Raw genomic sequence first — 18724 nt, 5'->3', positions numbered from 1 at the left:
TCTCTGAATCTCTTATCCTCTGATTCATCCTCAATTTTCTCTCTCTCTCTCTCTCTCTCTCTCTCTCTCTCTCTCTCTCTCTCTCTCCCTTTTCCCTTTTCCCTTTTATCTCTTTCCTCTTCCCTCTTCCCTTCTCTTCCCCCTTTCTTTCCCCTCTTATTCTCCCTTTTTTCTTCTCCCCTTCATATATCTCCTCTTCCTTTCTCCCCTCTTCCTTTCCTCTTCTCCTTCTTTCTCCTTTGTCCTTCCTTCTCTCTTTTCCCCTTCATTTCTCTCCTTCCATCTCTTCTCTCTTCCCTCTTCTCTCCCCTTTATTTCTCTCCTCCTCCCTTCTCTTCTTCCATCTTCCTTTCTCTTCTTCCTCCCCTCTCTCCTTCCCTTCCCCTTGGGAGATGGCAGTTACTGCTCAGATCACCCCATTCCCTTTTTCATCCCTCCCCATTTCAAGTATTCCATGTCAGAACTGCTGCCACCAAGTGATATGAAGCCTGAAGACTTTCCTACCACTGAGGCCAAAAGTGTGAGTTCTGCTCATGTATGTTTTCCCCATGTAGAATGCTGAATAAGGTGCTTACTAAAATGAGGCTTTTAAAGGTTCCAGCTTTGTAAAATGGCTCCAGTCTTGCTTATATTACTTCTCTCACTGTGTTGGTATGAAACAAATTCAGAGAAGTGGGAGCCTTGATGGAAGGCCCCCATTTTACAGATATGGAAATAGAAGAACAAATTGACAAAGAGGAGTGACTCACCCAGGGTCACATAGCTGGTGTCTGAGGGATGATTTGAACCTAGGTCTTCCTGACTCCCACTATTCCACACTAGCCTTTAGGTTCATAGCATCACAGATTTAGCACCAAAGGGAAAGTAAGCAATGGTAGAATTGTTTTGATTACTGTTCCCAGAGCAGTCATAGGATCCTAGATATGGGGCTGGTCAGGACTAGAGGCAATTGAGTCCAATCTCTGCACAATGAACCAGTGAAGTGACAAGCATTTAGTAAATGCTTCCTGCATGCCTGGCACTGTGCTAAGTAGTGAATACAAACACAAAAACCAATTCCTGCCCTCAAGGAGCTTACTTGAGATTGTTGGAATGGATGGGATTTCTAGTCTCTGGGGCCAGGTAGATACAGTGGACCACATGCAGTGGTGCTGACTGCTCACCAATCAGAAAAGCACAACTCCAGAGCAAAGAAGGTTGGGACCATTATGGGGGAGATCTGGGAAAAGCTTCCTGGTGAAGGTGGCATTTGTGTTGCTAGAGGATGGGCAGAAATTCAACAGGTAAAGAGAGGTGGGAGGGAGCCACTAGGTGACTCAGTGGATAGAGAGCCAGACCTACAATCAGGAGATCCTGGGTTCAAATCTTGCCTCAGACACTTCTTAGCTCTGTGACCCTGGGCAAGTCAATTAACTCCAATTGCCTGGCCCTTACCATTCTTCTTTTTTGGAACCAATACTTAGTGTTGATTCTAAGACAGAAGGCAAGAGTTTAAAAGAAATGAGAGAGAGGAGGGAGGCAATTCTAGGCAGAAGACATAGAGCAGTGATTCCCAAAGTGGATGCCACTGCCCCCTGGTGGGTGCTGCAGCGATCCAGGGGGACAGTGATGGCCACAGGTGCATTTATCTTTCCTATTAATTGATATTAAAATGAAAAAACTTAATTTCTAGGGGCACTAAGTAATATTTTTTCTGGAAAGGGGGCAGTAGGCCAAAAAAGTTTGGGAACCACTGACATAGAGTGAGCAAAGGTATGGAGGTGAGGAAGTATAAGCTGATTTCTGGGGATAGAAAGGAGTCCAGTTTGGCCAGTGCATAGGAACCATAGATTCATATAGAGTGAAATAGAGTGGGGAACAAGTCCATTGCCCCACTCTCCATTCCTTTCAACGTATGGCCTGTTGAGCCACTCCCCCCACCCAGTCCCTTCTCCAGCCTCACCTTTCTCACCTGCAGGTCTCATCATCTCCTTTTCTCTCCTGCTCAGGAGGCTGAACAGCCACCAGTCCCCAAGAAAGAGAGCATAGGAGTGGAAGTGGCAGTGGTGACAGATGAAATCCCTGCAGCTGTGGACCAGGAACAGGTGCTGGCCAGGTGAGAGGTGGGGCAGAGCCCATCACTGCTCAAGGCTATGGGCCTATGGGATCACCAGTGGGAAAGCTAACTGGATTCCTGCCATAGTCATGGCAGAATAGCCTTCAGAATCAGGTTGGTGAGAGTACTGTGCTTCAATATGCCCTGGGCAAGCCACATCTAGAGCAGTCTCTCCATAGCTGGGGCCATACTTTAGGAATGATATCAACAAGCTGAAATATATCCAGAAGAGGGGAACTAGACGGACTTATCATTCATGCTCTCCCATCTCAGACATTCTGTGTACATCTAGCTCTAATATTTTCTGAGCTCTAACATTCCACTTTCTAGAGCTAGAAAGGACCTTAGAACCCAACTACCTCATTTTTATAGATGCAGAAACTGAGGCACTGGAAGGGAAGTGACTTGCCTATAGTCATAGAGTTAATAAGTGAGCTCAGATCCTCTTTTTTTTCAAGGCAGTGAGAACACTAAGAAGGACAAAGGAGTCAAACTTGAGGTGGGGGCTGAATTTATAGCTGCCTTCAGATATTTGAAGGTCTATGACTTAATCTTACCCAATTAGGAGACATGGATGAGAGTACAGAGAGCTATATTTTAATTTATCAGATGAACAAAGAATTGGGGAAGCTAGATAGCACAGTGGACAGAGAGCCAGCTCTAGAGTTGGGAGGACCAGGGTTCAAATGTGACCTCAGACACTTTCTAGATGTGTGATCCAGGGCAAGTCACATAACATCAGTGGCCTAGCCTTTGCCTCTTCTGTCTTGGAATCAATATATTTTTTTTTTATTTTAAACCCTTAACTTCTGTGTATTGACTTATAGGTGGAAGAGTGGTAAGGGTAGGCAATGGGGGTCAAGTGACTTGCCCAGGGTCACACAGCTGGGAAGTGTATGAGGCCGGATTTGAAACTAGGACCTCCCGTCTCTAGGCTTGGCTCTCAATCCACTGAGCTATCCAGCTGCCCCAGAATCAATATTTTTTTTAAACCCTTACCTTCTGTCTTAGAATCAGTACTGTGTATTGGTTCCAAGGCAGAAGAGTGGTAAGGGATAGTCAATGGGTGTGTGTGTGTCAAGTAATCAAAATAATCAATTGGATCATCCTCAAAATAAGGAGTATTTTGCTTGAATCAGTATCTTGGAGGGTGGGTGAATGGTGTAAGATACCTTAGTGAAATTACATCTCTACTCTTATTAAAGGTGGGTACTTCTTTTTAAGGGGAATGGGCCCGTAACGGAATTATTTTCTGTTTCTGCCCCTTGGCTTTGTGTTTGAGTTGCCATAGCAGATAATGAGTGTAGGTGGGGAAATAGGTTGAGTGGGAGGAGTTTGGGTAGATTTAGAGATAGTTGGAACAGGATGAGGAGTTGAGGTGGTTTGAGTATGAGTAGGACTGCACAGAGACTGAGTAGACTCTAATGATGGGGGAGTGCTGAGAGATAAAGATCTTTTCTTACTCTGAGGATTTTTCAAGTTTTTTCAATGCTTTTTATATAAGCCTTGAGATCATATCCCAGAGTCTCATCTAGCTTCTTTTCAAGGTCACTCTAGTTGTTTTCTAATTTTTCTCCAAGATGAGCTTTTAGTTCAGCTTTGAGGTCAACCAAACTATTATTCTGTTTCTTCCTGAGGAGGAATAGGCAGAATGGTAAGCCTCCTATTACTATAAGTACATGTAGGAACAGTGTTATATAGAACCACTATGAAATATTCTCTTGGATAATGAGCCATTTTAGATAGACTAGAAACGATATCACAACCTGAATTAGACTACTTAGAATCATAGTTAATCTAATTGTTAATTTTGTTTGCAGTTCTACTTTCTGTTAGTAGATGGCGCTATTTAACATAAAGTATTAACAGTTGTAACAATTAACTGCTAGGAATTTGACTTAGGGATAGTTTCAATAAAAAGCAAGGAAAATGATCAGAAGGTTGTGGGTTCGAGGTCCCATCATGGTTGCCAATTAAAATGTAAGGGTTAAAATAGGGTTTTTAAAATTTTAATTTAATTTAATTTTTATATAAAACCTTTACCTTCTGTTTTAGAATCAATACTGGGTATTGATTCTAAGGCAGAAGAGTGATAAAGGCCAGGTTAAGTGACTTGCCCACAGTCACCCAGCTAGGAAGTGTCTGAAGCCAGATTTGAACCCAGGACTTCCCATCCCTGGGCCTCTCAATCCACTGAGCCACCTAGCTGTCCCTAAAATAGGGGTTTTGACAAAATAAGAGAGCAGCTTTTAATAATTTAAGTTTTAATAAGAATATAAAGAGTTATACATTAATATTATCCCTCTAAGCCAGAGAAAAGAAAGCTTCTAACAGCTTTTAAGAATTAACAATTTAGTTTTATTAAAATAGAGATAGTAAAAGAATATAGTAAAGGAGGGAAATATAAGAAAGAGGTAGAGAAAGAAATTTCCTAATGTCTATACTATAGTTTTCCTATAGCTATTTATAACTGCCTATAATTACTATCTAAAACTGTCTGTATTTACCTATAACTGCCTATGATTACCGCTAATAACAACCACCCCACAAAGTTCCAACCCAATCAAAACCAACCAAAGGTTCAAGGAAGGGAAAAAACCCAACAGACCAAACCAAAAGTCAAAACCCCAAAAGGCAAAAAGCCCTCTAAAGGCTAATACCAAAAGCCCTCTTAGTAAGCTCAGACCTGTTTTTATATTACAGCAATTAAACAACAACCACCAACTAATCACCAGCCCACACCACCAGCAACCAAACCCTAATGACCAACTCACTCCCAGCAGCCAACTTCCTTGCAACTTCCTTGCAACTGTCAGCAACTGACCCCGCCCCCCAACTGTCAGCAATGGATAGACTAACCAACTCTTGGCCCCTTTTATAGCCCTCTCCTACCTTACTTCCTGGCTCTCTGGTTCCTCCTTCCTGTCTCTCTGGTTTCTACTTCCTATCTCTGTGGGCTGGTTAATCTCTATGCATCTCTATGGTAAGAGGACCTCTAGGTCTCCTGTTAAATTAAAAAAAGAATAAAGAATTCCTTTTTACACACATAGGTAAGAAGTATCAGAGGCCAGATTTGAAATCAGGACCTCTCATCTCTAAGCCTGGCTCTCAATCCACTGAGCCACTCAGCTGCCCCTAAAATAATGTTTTTAAATGTATAAAATAAAATACAGGTGATCACAAAGGAAACAAATTATACTGAAATATAATTAACAAAAAAGTTTTTTTAAGAGATGACTTTATTTCTTCCTTCTCCAGAGCCAGCCTGGGTCATTAGATTAGATAGAGTTCAGGCTCCTATTTAGATTTGGCAGATCAGGGTCTGAATGCTGGCTCTGCCTGTACCTTGGGGACCTTGAGCAAGTTCCTTCTTCACGTCTGAGCCCTGCGTAACCTCCCCTCCTGGGCTGCTGTGAGGGAAGCATCACATTGTCCAGACCTCCAAGTCTTAGGGAAAAATGAGCTATAGTCAGCACCACTTCTTATTATTTTTAACATAAGAGAGAAAGGAAACTCACAGGTGGGCTTGGGCTCTCCAGGGATGGCTGAGAGCAGCCTGAGGCCATCTGGTGTCCCAGGCACCTAGAGAAGAGCCTGGGTTGTGCTGGATGTCTGGGGGTGGAGGGAGCTCCCTGCCTGCTTAGCCAAGCAGGATTCCATTTGGTAGCCAACAAAGGCTGCTGATTTCAACAGTTTAAAATCAAACACCAGCTGTGGAAGAGCTGGTTTGAGGAACAAGACAGAAAGGAAGGGCAAGGACCACTCTGTGGGAATGAAGAGGCCTTTGGATCATACTGTTCTCTGTTCTAAGGCTTCTCTCAACCTTGACCTTCTCTGGCCTAAGGGCTCCCCCAGCTCTGACATTCTGAGTTCTAAGATCCCCCCAGCTCTGACATTCTGGGTTCTAAGATTCCTCTCAGCCCTGACATTCTGGGTCCTAAGGGTCCTCGCAGCTTGGACAAGATCCCGCCTAGCTCTGATATTCTGGGTTCTAAGATGTCTCCCAGCTCTGATATTCTGGGTTTTAAGCCCCTTCCAGCTCTTAGGACCTTTATTTTTTTTTTTAACAATATCTCTTTTAAGAGTAGGACTAACTTACAGTTGGACTCCAGAAATCTTATAGGAACAGTCCCTAGTCAGGGTAATTTTCCTTAGTTCTGGCACCATTCCCTCTGTATCCCTTCCCTTCCATGCTCTGTTGTCATTCCTGGTCACATATATCCTCTCTCATATGTCGGAAACTCCAAAAGCATTGTGAGCGTCTCACTGGCATGGCTTAGTAATCTTGGCTTTCCCCACCGCACTGTGATCCTAAGCCAGTCTTCATTTCCCTGATCCTTTATTTTCTTATCTACAAAATAGAACTAACAGCACTGACCTAGTCTGCCTCAGAGCATTGTTAGAGTCAAACGAGAAGATGTTCTACTTTTCATTGATAGAAAAGGAAAATGGGAAGCCTTTTACTTTTCATCAGTTACAGGAGATGTCCCTGAAGGGGATGGCCAAGGGACATGAAATAAATTTTGATGTACTGCTTAGTGAAAGAGTTGCTCTGCTGGTTCCCTGGGATTAGAGAACACAGGGATATATCTGCTCCAAAACACTTTTCCCATAAAAACTTTCATTTGGTTGCAAATATATGTAAGTGAATCTGCAAAAATCTCAGAATGTCAGAACTGGGAGAGACCTTAGAACACAGAATGGCAGAGCTGGGAGAGATCTTAGAACCCAGAATGTCAGAGCTGGGAGAGATCTTAGAACAGAGAATGTCAGAGCTGGGAGAAATCTTAGAACAGAGAATGTCAGAGCTGGGAGAGACCTTAGAACAGAGAATGTCAGAGCTGGGAGAGACCTTAGAACAGAGAATGTCAGAGCTGGGAGAGACCTTAGAACACAGAATGTCAGAGCTGGGAGAGATCTTAGAACCCAGAATGTCAGAGCTGGGAGAGACCTTAGAACAGAGAATGTCAGAGCTGGGAGAAATCTTAGAATAGAGAATGTCAGAGCTGGGAGAGACCTTAGAACCCAGAATGTCAGAGCTGGGAGAGACCTTAGAAAAGAGAATGTCAGAGCTGGGAGAGACCTTAGAACAGAGAATGTCAGAGCTGGGAGAGACCTTAGAACAGAGAATGTCAGAGCTGAGAGAGAACTTAGAACACAGAATGTCAGAGCTGGGAGGGACCTTAGAACAGAGAATGTCAGAGCTGGGAGAGATCTTAGAACAGAGAATGTCAGAGCTGGGAGAGATCTTAGAACAGAGAATGTCAGAGCTGGGAGAGAGCTTAGAATAGAGAATGTCAGAGCTGGGAGGGAGCTTAGAACAGAGAATGTCAGAGCTGGGAGAGATCTTAGAACAGAGAATGTCAGAGCTGGAAAGGGTGTTAGAGCTCACCTAGTCCAGCTCTTTTAATTAATTTGTTTTTTCTATTTTTTGTCACGCAAAACACACTTCCATAATGGTCATTGCTGTAAGAGCACACTCATACATAACCAAAACCCCAAAATAAAACCAAAAATACACTGATGTGAAAGATGACTCCAACAGTTCTTTCTCTGGAGGTGGATTTCGTTCTCTATCATAAGTCTTTCAGGATTGTCTCAGATCATTGCTTTGGTGAGAGCAGCCAAGCACTCACCATTGTGCTATATTGCCATTAGTGTGTACAGTGCTCTCCCAGTTCTGCTCATGCAGCTCTTTCCAGCTTTTTCTGAAATCATCCTGCTTATTCCTTATAGCACAATAGTATTCCATCACCAGCAGATACCACAATTTGTTCAGCCATTCCCCAATGGAGGGACATCCCCTCATTTTCCAACTCTTTGCCACCACAAAAAGAGCAGCTATAAATATTTTTGTACAAGTGGGTCCTTTCTCCTTTTTTAGGATCTCTTTGGGCTACAGACCCAGTAGTGCCATTACAGGATCAAAGGGTATGCAGAGTTTTATAGCCCTTTAGGTATCGTTCCAAATTGCCTTCCAGAATGGTTGGGTCAGTTCACAGCTCCACCAATACATTCAGCTCTTTCATCTTATAGAACAGGAAATAGATGCAGAGAAATCAAATGAGTTGCACCCAAATCACAAAGTGAGTTCACGAGTTTCTTGGCCCTTTCCACACTGGCCAGTTCTGCCTCAGGCTTTTTCGCATCTTCCTCTCTCAGGGCAGGACCTGGTGCCCTGGTGCCTGGCCTTGGCCTGATGGGGGATGTAGCCATGTGGCTGTAAATGACTGGGGACAAAGGTCTCAGGCCTGGTCAGGGGGCTCCCTCCCCATAGCTGGTCATCTCTCTCCCTGCTTGCCCCAGGTTGCATATGCTGGAGCAGCAAGTGGTGGGAGGAGAGCAAGCCAAGAACAAGGATCTGAAGGAGAAATTGAAGCGGCGTAAGCGGTATGCGGATGAGCGGAAGAAGCAGCTGGTGGCCGCCCTGCAAAATTCTGATGAAGATAGTGGCGACTGGGTGCTCTTGAATGTCTATGATTCCATTCAGGAGGAAGTGAGAGCCAAGAGCAAACTCCTGGAAAAGATGCAGAGAAAGGTAGTCACCAGCCTGGTGTGGGCAATGGAGGGTTGGGTTAGGTGCTGGTCCCACCTCTGCTATTCATGTCCCCTCTCCAGAACTTTGCACTATCTGGTCCCCATACCTGGAGTGACCTCCCTCCTCTTCTCTGCTTTCTGGCCTCCTCAGCTTCCTTCAAGAATCAGCTCACAACAGGGCAGGTGGGTGGCTCAGTGGATGGAGAGCCAGGCCTAGAGAGTTGAGAGGACCTGGGTTCAAATCTGGCCTCAGACGCTTCCTAGATGGGTGACCCTGGGCAAGTCACTTAACACTGATTGGCTAACCCAGTTCTTAGGACTGATGCTAAGTCAGAAGGAAAGGATTTATTAAAAAAAATTCGAATGAGTTGGGAAAATGAGAATTGTCTGAATAGATCAATATGAGTATATAGGAAATTGGTCAGCCAGCTTTCAGATGTTAAAATGAAATGTACAGAAGATGGAAGTGAGGGCAGGTAACAGAGGAGGAAGGCAAAAGTCCAGCACATCCCTATATAATAACATTAAGGATATTCGTGCTCAGAATGAGCTGAGGTTTGCAATGAAATCTAAAAATAACAAAAACTTTTCAAAGCTAGCTAGAGAAAAAGAGGATTATTAAAGGGATATGAGAATTATGTTTGTGACTGATAAGATGGTGATACTTGTTGATGGGAGAGACAGAGTTTCCTTAACACAGATAGTATCTGGCACGTAGTAGGCCTGTAGAATGCTACAGACAGAATTTGCCTTAATTTTATACAGGTGTTTAGGAAAATATTTCACATTATACTTGTGGAAGAGAGAACAGTAGGGTAGATGACAGTATAATCAGATGGATTCATAAATGCTAAATAAATGAATAATGCCATTTAGTTGTGTCTGACTCTTCTTGATCCCTTTTGGGGTTTTCTTGGCAAAGATAGTTTATCTTTCCCTTCTCCAGTTCATTTTACAGAAGAGGAAACTGAGGAAAAGAGGGTGAAATGACTTGCCCAAGGTCACCCAGCTAGTAAGTGTCTGAGGCCAGATTTGAACTCTGGAAGATGGATCTTCCTGACTCCAGGCTTGGCACTCTCTCCTCTGGGCCATGTAGCTGCCCTGAAGAGGTTTGATACCTGTATTTCAATAGTAGACACTCATGATTTGATAAAATCTTGGAAGTAGGTCTTCAGTGGAGTGTCCCAGAGATCTATGCCTGGCCCTATCCTGTTTGATATTTTTATTAATGAGTTGGATAAAGGCACCGATGGGATCTTGCAGAGATCAGGCATGAGTTTTGGTGCTTGATGGCTATGAGTTTAATATTACTGAATCAATAATATATGTCCAGAAAAAGGCAGAGGAAATTCTTTGATCTCTAGGCTTCTCTAGGATGTGTTAAGCAAATGTCGTGACTTTCCCTAGGACAGTGATGGGCAAACTACAGCCCACAGGCCAGATGCCGCCTCCTGAAATGTTCTATCCGGCTGCATGACATTATTCCTAATCTGACGAATACAATGAGGAGGATACAATACAATGAAACTTCGAAAGAGTTGCCTTAGAAACAGACTGACAGATGAACATTTCCTTTCCTTTGGCCCCCTCTTTAAAAAGGTTGCCCATCACTGCCCTAGGAGCTTAACTTTCCCTAGGAGCAATGGCTCAAAATTTGCTAATTCAGCATTCATGGTGATTTTTATATAACATAACAGTTGTACGTGATGAAAACCAATTATATTTTCTTTCCCTTCAACCTTCCTCCCAATTTAAAATAAACAAAACAAAAACAAAATCTTTATAACAATTTTGTATGGTCAAGCAAAACCAATTCCATCATTGGCAATGTCCAAAAGTATATATGTGTGTATATATACACATACATATGTGTATGTACATATACATATATATAATTTTATAAATTTAGTTCAGTTATCTCCTTAGCATGAAGTGAGTAGCATGCTTTATCTTCAGCCATTTGGAATCATGGTTGATCATTTTGCTGATCAGAGTTCTTAATTTTTTCAGTTGTTTTTCTCTTTCAACATTATCATTATAGAATTTATTCTCCTGGTTCTGCTCATCTCCCTCTGCATCAGTCCATACAGGTCTTCCTAGATTTCTCTAAAACAGTACCTTTTGTCCTTTCTAACAGTAGAAGAATATTTCATTACATTCATGTACCATAAATTTGGTCAGCCATTCCCCAATAAAGGACCACTCCCCCTTTAGTTTCCTGTTCTTTGCCTCTATGAAAAGAGCTGCTATAAATAATTTTGTACATATGGACCCTCACAAAATGCCCTTTTACCAACTCACTTGACTGACATTCCTGTCTTTCAAGCCAGAGGCTGAAGACAAGGGGAAATGCCATTGAATGAATGAATGAAACAACGCACCCATGAAATGCCCTTTCCCATCTCATGCATTGGTATCCTTATCTTTTAGCTGCGGGCTGCAGAGGTGGAAATCAAAGATTTGCAGTCAGAATTTGAACTGGAGAAGATTGATTATTTGGCCACCATCCGCAGGCAAGAGCGAGACTTCATGCTCTTTCAGCAGCTTCTTGAACAGATGCAGCCGCTGATTCGCCGGGACTGTAACTATAGCAACCTTGATAAGATCAAGCGGGAATCATGCTGGGATGAAGAGAATGGCTTCTGGAAGGTGCCAGAGCCTGTCATTGTGAAAACCAGTCTCCCTGTAGGTAAAGAGTTTGGCTGATTCTAACCCAATGGGCACTTGGAAATTCAAGCCTCATAGAATAAGAGAATGTCCGAATTGGGGGGGGGGGGTCCTTTGAACACAGAATATGAGAGCTGGGAGGGGCTTCAGAACTGAGAAGGACCTTAGAACAAAAAATATCAAAGCTGGAGGGCCCTTAGCACAGAGAATGGCAGGGCTGGGAGAACCCCTAGAACATGGAATGTCAGAGCTGGAGGCACTTAGAGACCATCTAGGACAAATATTTCTTTTTTCACAGGTTAAATCAACACTGAGTTAGTGACTGAGTCAGGATTCAAACCCAATTCTAGTCATTTTTCTAATATGAAACACTGCCTCCTACACTCTGTCTGATTCTATCTTCAACCTCTCTCCCTTCCTCTCTTCCTCACAGCTTTCTCTCTTCCTTCTTTGGTCCTTCAAACATATCCTAAAATGTGCCCTTTGACTCAAATTTGTTTTACCTAGGCTGGCCACTTACCTTCTCTTCACCTCAATTTCAGTATCTTACAACCAGGGATTAGAGTGGATGGTCTGACAATACTTGTTCTAAGAGATCTTCTAGATCTGCCATAATGTGCTCCTACTGTGCTGTCAGAGTCAGAGGGATGGACTCAATGGCCTTCTTATGAGCCCATGTTTTCTTGAGAACCTTGTCATCTACTTCCTTGGGAGCATGTCCTTTTCCTTCCTTCTTAGCCAAGGATTCCTCTTATTCTTAAGCCACAGCTCAATGCAGTAGAAAGAATCCTGGGGTTGATGTCAGAAGAGCCCTGCTTTCTACCTGTAAGCCTGTTTGTGTAAGGAGTGACTCCAATTTCTCTTTTCTCATAGCAGTTTCAACATTATCACAGAATAAACCCTCCAGAAAATCCTGTTCAGCTGAGAACGGAGAACCTTTGGTAGGTCCCAGTATCTCATGATGCAGCTTGAACTGAGTTTGGTAAAACATGGGATGAATGAAGACAAGAAAATCAAGAATGTTAGAGCTGGGAGGGCCCTTGGGACACAGAATGTTAGAACTGGGAGGTACTTTAGAACAGAGAATTTTAGTGCACAAAGGGATCTTAGAACACAGAATGTCAGAGCTGGGAGAGAGCTTAGAACAGAGAATGTTAGAGCTGGGAGAGACCTTGGAACAGAGAATGTCAGAACTGGGAGAGACCTTAGAACACAGAATGTCAGAGCTGGGAGAGACCTTAGAACAGAGAATGTCAGAGCTGGTAGGGACCTTAGAACAGAGAATGTCAGAGCTGGGAGAGACCTTAGAACAGAGAATGTCAGAGTTAGGAGGGACCTTAGAAAAGAAAATATTAAAATTTGGGAGTGATATTAGATATAGAATATTCAAGTTGGAAAGGGATTAAGAGACAGTAAGGTTTAGGCTCAGTATTTCCAATCGCTAGGAACTTGAAGATTGCCGTCATCATATCACATCCCTCCCATCTCCTACATGAATGAGGAAAGACTATATTAGATTGACCTGAATTTATATCTCTATCTTCCAAATTAACTTACAGTTAGAACACTTAGAAGTACTTATGAAGCTAATTCCTTCTCTGCTAGCTCCTTTGAACCAAGTCTGAAGAATAATTATTCTCAAAAATTTGCTGTTATTTGGTGGCATTATTGATATATCTGTGATTTTTTCAGTGTAGGAATATCCTCCCTTAATGCAGATGGACACCTGTCCATTCCTATGAGAGTCTTATACTAATTTTTACATTGAAAACTTCCACAGGGGACCAGCCCATTGTACTGCAAGTCTTCCTCTGGGCTTTTTAAAACCTTGGCGACTAGGCATGGTGGCTTATCCTGTCTAGCAGTTCTGAGCCCCAGTGAGCTATAATTTGGCATCCTCATTAAGTTTGTCATTATTATGGTGAGCCTCTAGTATTAGGGGGCCACCAGGTGCCTAAAGAGGGGTGAATCATCCCAGATCATAAACAGAGCAGGTCAAAGCTCTGATGCTTATCAGTACTGGCCTAGACCCAATTCCTAGACAAGTGATGGCAAACCTTTTAGAGACTGAGTCCCCAAACTGCAACCCTTATGCCACATGTGATCCCTGCCCCTTTATTCCAGACAGGGGAGGGAGGAAGCACTCCCATGGGGCAGTAGATTATGTGAGAAATATCCCCAGGCATGTAGAGAGGGGGAGGGGAACAGCCCCCTCTGGCACACGTGCCATAGGTTTGCCAACACGGTCCTAGACCAATTTGGGGCACATGGAGAGAATTAGTCTAAAGAAAATTAAAATTAATAAAACGAAAAGCCTTTGGGTACCATTGCCACACTTAAACTGACCTTGGGTTGCTGTTAATTCTCACTCTATTACCTGCTCAATTTGTTTACCAGTCACATTTGCCCTTTCAAATGTCTATTACAGAATTTCGTGAGCAAGAAACGCCTATATTACATGGGTAACACACACAGAGACATGCACATCTTCAAGGAAATGTTTTAGTCAGTACAACTTACACCCCCCCCCCAGTGCTTTAGTAGTTAATAATTTAGTTAAAAATCAGTTTTGTGAGTTGAAGGAATGAAATGAGCCTGGCATTTGAGTCTCTCCTCCCTTAGCCAGGTCCTCCTCAATCAACAGATATAAAGTCACTGTTATCAATGAGCTGAAAACCTTAAAGTGCTACATAAAAGTTAGCAATTATTGTTGCTAATCACTCATTAGAATTACAGAATCTTAAACTTGGAGGATAATTCAGGGATCATCAAATCCTACCCATGCCTGTACAAAAATCCCTTTTATGTCACACCCTGTTCATCCATCCAGTCACTGCTTGAAGACTTCCAGAGAGGAGAAGTCCATTCCCTTTTTGAACTGTCCTGATTGCTAGGCATCAATTTCAGGAAAAACTTCCTGGAAAAATTGACTTCTTTATAACTTCCACCCTTTGTTCCTGGGGCTGCCCTCTGGGGCTGAGTAGAACAAACCTAATCCTCCTTTCATATGACAGGTCTTCAGATAGTAGAACCCAGCTATCACATCTTTTTTGAGTTTTCTTTTCTTCAGGCAAAACATCCCCAATTCCATCAACCTTCCTTCACATGGCATGGATTCAAGGCCCCTCACCAAGCAAGTTGCCCTTGTTTGGATGTTCTCTGCTTCATGTGTGTCCTTCCCAAATGGTGGAGCCCAGAACTGAACACAAGATTACACGTGTGCTCTGATGATGGCAGAGGACAGAGGGACTCTCATCTTGGAAGCAATGCCTTTCTCATTGCAGCCCAAGATTGAATTAGCTCTTTTGGCTGTTGCATCTCACCGTTGATCCATATTCAACTGGGCTTGGAGCACATGGCATGTGTGGACAGCAGCATTTCAGCTCCCCCTTGCTCAGTGTCATGCTCACACCTAGATGGGAGATACGCATCACCCTCTTGGGCACAGCATGTGTCTGTTGGGGGAATGGAGCATAGTATTGTTGGTTTGGCTAGAGATGGGATAGCAGAGAAGAAAAGAGATCTGTACTCTTCCCAGATCTTAGGACAGTTTCCTTTCTTAGGTGCTAGAACTTTGTATGAAAATAGGAAGATTGGGGCATCTAGGTGGCTCTAGATAGAGAACCAGACCTGGAGTTGGGAGGTCCTGGACTCAAATCTGGCCTTAGACACTTTCTAGCTGTGTGATCCTGGGCAAATCACCTGAGATCCCAATTTCCTAGCCTTTACTGCTCTTCTGCCTTGGAACTGATATTTAGCATTGATGCTAATGCAGAAAGTAAGAGTTTAAAAAAGAAAGATAACCAGCAGGATGAAGCTGACTAAGACTAAACTTGAATGGCGGTATGAACAAGCACTATAGGATTTTGGGAAAAGGAGATAGAAGGTGACATGGGTGGGAATGGTTAGGACTGGAAGAGGTGGGACTGAGTTGAGTCTTGTATTGATTTGGAGAAGGGGATATTTAGAAGGATGGGGTTGTTGTTGTTGTTGTTGGTGGTGGTGGTGGTGGTGGTGTGTGTGTGTGTGTGTGTGTGTATGTATGTAAAGACAAAAATGCACCAGGTGTGCTTAGATTATAGCCAATGAGGAAGGAGGGAGAAGAGATAGAGAGCATAGGTCCCTTGGAAAAGGAAGGTGAAGATTGCTTGGAACCTTTGCTAGAGAGCCTTTTCTCTGAAAACCACTGAGAAAGTCAAAGGAGGTTCTGATGATGATCTCACATCGGGTCTCAGGGGCTGATGGTAGGGCCAGGGATTTCCAAGGCTGGACCTGAAGTAGGCTAATTGGAATACATGTTCTTCAGCTGGAGAGACGAGAAAGAACAGGGGCCAATCCAGCATGACAAAAGTATATGAAGATAGAATAGGGGAAAGGTGGAATGGTGGACCTGGAGTCAGGAAGGCTTGAGTTCAAATCTGGTCTCAAATACTAGTTGAGTGATCCTGGGCAAGTCACTTAACCCGTCTGCCTCTATTTCCTCGACTGTAAAATGGGAATAACAATAGCATTTACCTCCTACAGTGTTTGTGAGGATCACATGAAATATTTGTAAAGCTCTTAGCAAGGTGCCAGGTGCATAGTAGGTGCTATATAAATTATTGCTTTTGTTATTACTAGATGGTGGGGGGGGGGGCAAAGATTGAAGATGGTGGCTACAATAGGGACAGAGGGATATTAGGAAGGGGAGAAACTAGTATTGGAGCAAAGAGGAAAGAGTAAGAAAGCCTTGGAAGTGACCAGACTTATGTTTGAATCCTATTTGTGGCCCTTATTAGCTTCATGAAACCTGACATTTCTGGAACTTAGTTTTCTCAGCTATAAAATAGGATGGAACATTCCTACCCTATCTACTTGCAGAAAATGTTTTGTAAATCTCCCAGTGATAGAGTAAGGGGAGCTTTGGATGTGGGGATGGGATTATGGGTGGGAGTGGAGCTATCAAGGGGTCTCAGCTTATGGTCTTTGGTTATTCTAGCAGGAAGAAGATCGATACAAGCTGATGCTGAACAGGAGTGACAGTGAGAATATTGCCAGTAACTATTTCCGATCTAAACGGGCCAGTCAGATCCTCAGCACGGATCCAATGAAGAGCCTGGGTAGGCAATGCCTCTCATTTCTAATCACTCTTCCTCCTCAAATCAAGGCCCAGCTGAAAAAAGTCTTGCTAACTAGAACTGAACTGCTCTGGAACCACTATGGGGCAGAGGAGAGGAGGGGAAAAGTGACTCTCCATGGAATCTTGGTCCCTTGTCTAGGGTGGAATTCTTGGCTCCATCTGTAACCCAAGTGAGGATATACAGACTAAAATGAAGCATTTCCTGCCCTCAGGAAGCTTATATTCGATGGAGAAGGGTTAACATGTACATACAAACATACAAATGTTTATGTAACAATAATTAGGATAATGTAGGCAACAGTTCAGTACCTAGCTTAGGTATCGATGTTGTATGATGGAAAGAACACTGTTGTTCAAGATAAAAGACCTGGGTTGCAAGGCCTGGTTCTGGGGTTCTGCTACTCCCTAGCTGGAAGACCTTGAATGAGTTAACACAATACTTCTAAGCCTCCATTTCCTTTTCTATAAGATGAAATTTAGACTGTGCTCCTCAGCCAACCTCACAGGGCCACTGGCCCGAAAGTGCTATGAAATGGGAGCCTTTATTCTTGTAACACTTTATTTTATATCTCTGTCCATGGTATCTCACCAGCCCAAGTAGGTAAGTTCCCATCTCTTATGTATTTCCTTCACTGCTTCCTATCATATTTTGCACAAAGTAGATAGGTGAGTGAAGGAGTGGATGTATGTATAGATGGATGGATGGATGGATGGGTGGGTGGATGGATGGTAGATAAATAAACGGATGGATGGATGAATGGATAGATGGACAGGTGGATGGATGGATAAATAGATGAATGAATGGATGGATAGATAGATAAAAAAGATGGATGAATGAATGGATAGATGGGTGGATGGATAAAAAATAGATGAATAGCTGGATAGATAGATGAAAGGATAGATGGATGGATAGATAAATGGATGGATGGATGGATAGATGGATAGGTGGATGGATGGGTAGATGGATAGATAAATGGATGGATAAAAAATAGATGAATAGCTGGATAGATAGATGAAAGGATAGATGGATGGATAGATAGATAAATGGATGGATGGATAGATGGATAGGTGGATGGATGGGTAGATGGATAGATAAATGGATGGATAGAAAAATAGATGAATAGATGGATATATGAATGGAAAAACGGATGGATGGATGGATGGTCGGTCAGATTGACTGATACACACTCATGTAAGTGTCTTAGTCCCTTTAGGATTCCTCATCTGGTTTCTTTGTGTCTCTCCTGTCTGCAGCTTACCACAACTCGCCCCCCGGGCTCAACTCCCCTCTGAACAACGCCTCCTCCATCCTGACACCCATCCCGCCCCCCCAGCCCACGGACATGCCCCAGCCTCGGCCCTTCCGCCTCGAGTCCCTGGACATCCCCTTTGCCAAGGCCAAGCGCAAGAAAAGCAAAAGTAACTTTGGCAACGAGCCCCTCTGAGCACCGCCCCCTGTCCCGCCCCGCCCCGCCCCGCCCTGCCCTGGGTTGGCTGCTCCCTGGCCCTGCCGGGCTGGGCCGCTCTCTGCCTCCCCTCCCTTCCGGCCAGGGGGTGGGATGGGTGCCCGCTGGCGTAGGCCGGCTCAGCTTGCCCGGCTGCTGGATGGCAAGGAAAGACTCCTTTGGCTACATGATACGGGCACCTCCCGAGTCACTCAAACAGCACTGTTCTCACTCCTTAAAAGGACACAGCAGTAGTTGTTTTCCCGCCCCCTCTCCTCTCTCCCCCATTTTGTTTGCACCTGCAGCCTGAGTCCCCCGAGCACCTGCCAGCCAGTGTTGATCCTGACGGACCTTACCGGACCAACCCTCCCCAAACGCACCACCGCCAAGGGTTTTCTGGGGGGCCACCCTCCAGACGGGGGTACCCTATCCCTTTGCATGGATGAGACTGGAAAGAAATCCCTTTGACCAGAGGGAGGGAGAAGGCTCTTCTTTGGCCTCTCCTGTTGATTGAGCTTTGGATTCCTGATGAGAAAAATAAATGGCGCATACAGATCAGTGGTGGGACAAGCCCTGGCCTCACCCGGGAGCTGCCTGCTCCTGTCCAGGTGGGAGCCAGCCCTCTCCTGCACATAGGGAGCTTCCCACTGAACTGGCATATTAAACTGCCTCATTCTGATGAGCTCCCCTGGAGCGACTCCTGTCTGTTGTTCTGAGACCCTCTTCTGGGTTCTGTTTTACTCATGGCTCCTGTCTAGCAGCAGCCAGCCAAGTCCAAACCTTTTGTGTGCCCCTGTGGGAAGGGGACTGTAGGGGAATCGTGGGAACAACCGGAAGCAACATGATATATGGTAGGAGGTG

The 18724-nt window shown here is 44.0% G+C and overlaps 1 protein-coding gene across 1 annotated transcript in view; it reads left to right on the top strand.

Moving 5' to 3' along the window:
- The window catches only part of KIF17 (kinesin family member 17), a 60443-nt gene extending 41995 nt beyond the window's left edge, over positions 1 to 18448 (top strand). The window contains exons 8-14 of the mRNA XM_044671310.1: positions 449 to 520; positions 1989 to 2095; positions 8402 to 8633; positions 11063 to 11321; positions 12173 to 12240; positions 16278 to 16398; positions 17673 to 18448. Coding sequence (XP_044527245.1) covers positions 449 to 520; positions 1989 to 2095; positions 8402 to 8633; positions 11063 to 11321; positions 12173 to 12240; positions 16278 to 16398; positions 17673 to 17863 — 1050 coding nt within the window. The 3' untranslated portion in view covers positions 17864 to 18448. The remainder of the gene's footprint in view (positions 1 to 448; positions 521 to 1988; positions 2096 to 8401; positions 8634 to 11062; positions 11322 to 12172; positions 12241 to 16277; positions 16399 to 17672) is intronic.
- The last annotated feature ends 276 nt before the right edge of the window (positions 18449 to 18724 follow it).

Source organism: Gracilinanus agilis, chromosome 3 (assembly GCF_016433145.1).
Source record: "Gracilinanus agilis isolate LMUSP501 chromosome 3, AgileGrace, whole genome shotgun sequence".
Classification (NCBI taxonomy): Eukaryota; Metazoa; Chordata; class Mammalia; order Didelphimorphia; family Didelphidae; genus Gracilinanus; species Gracilinanus agilis.
Note: the sequence above shows the minus strand (reverse complement) of the source record. Positions and strands in the feature narration are given on the sequence as shown.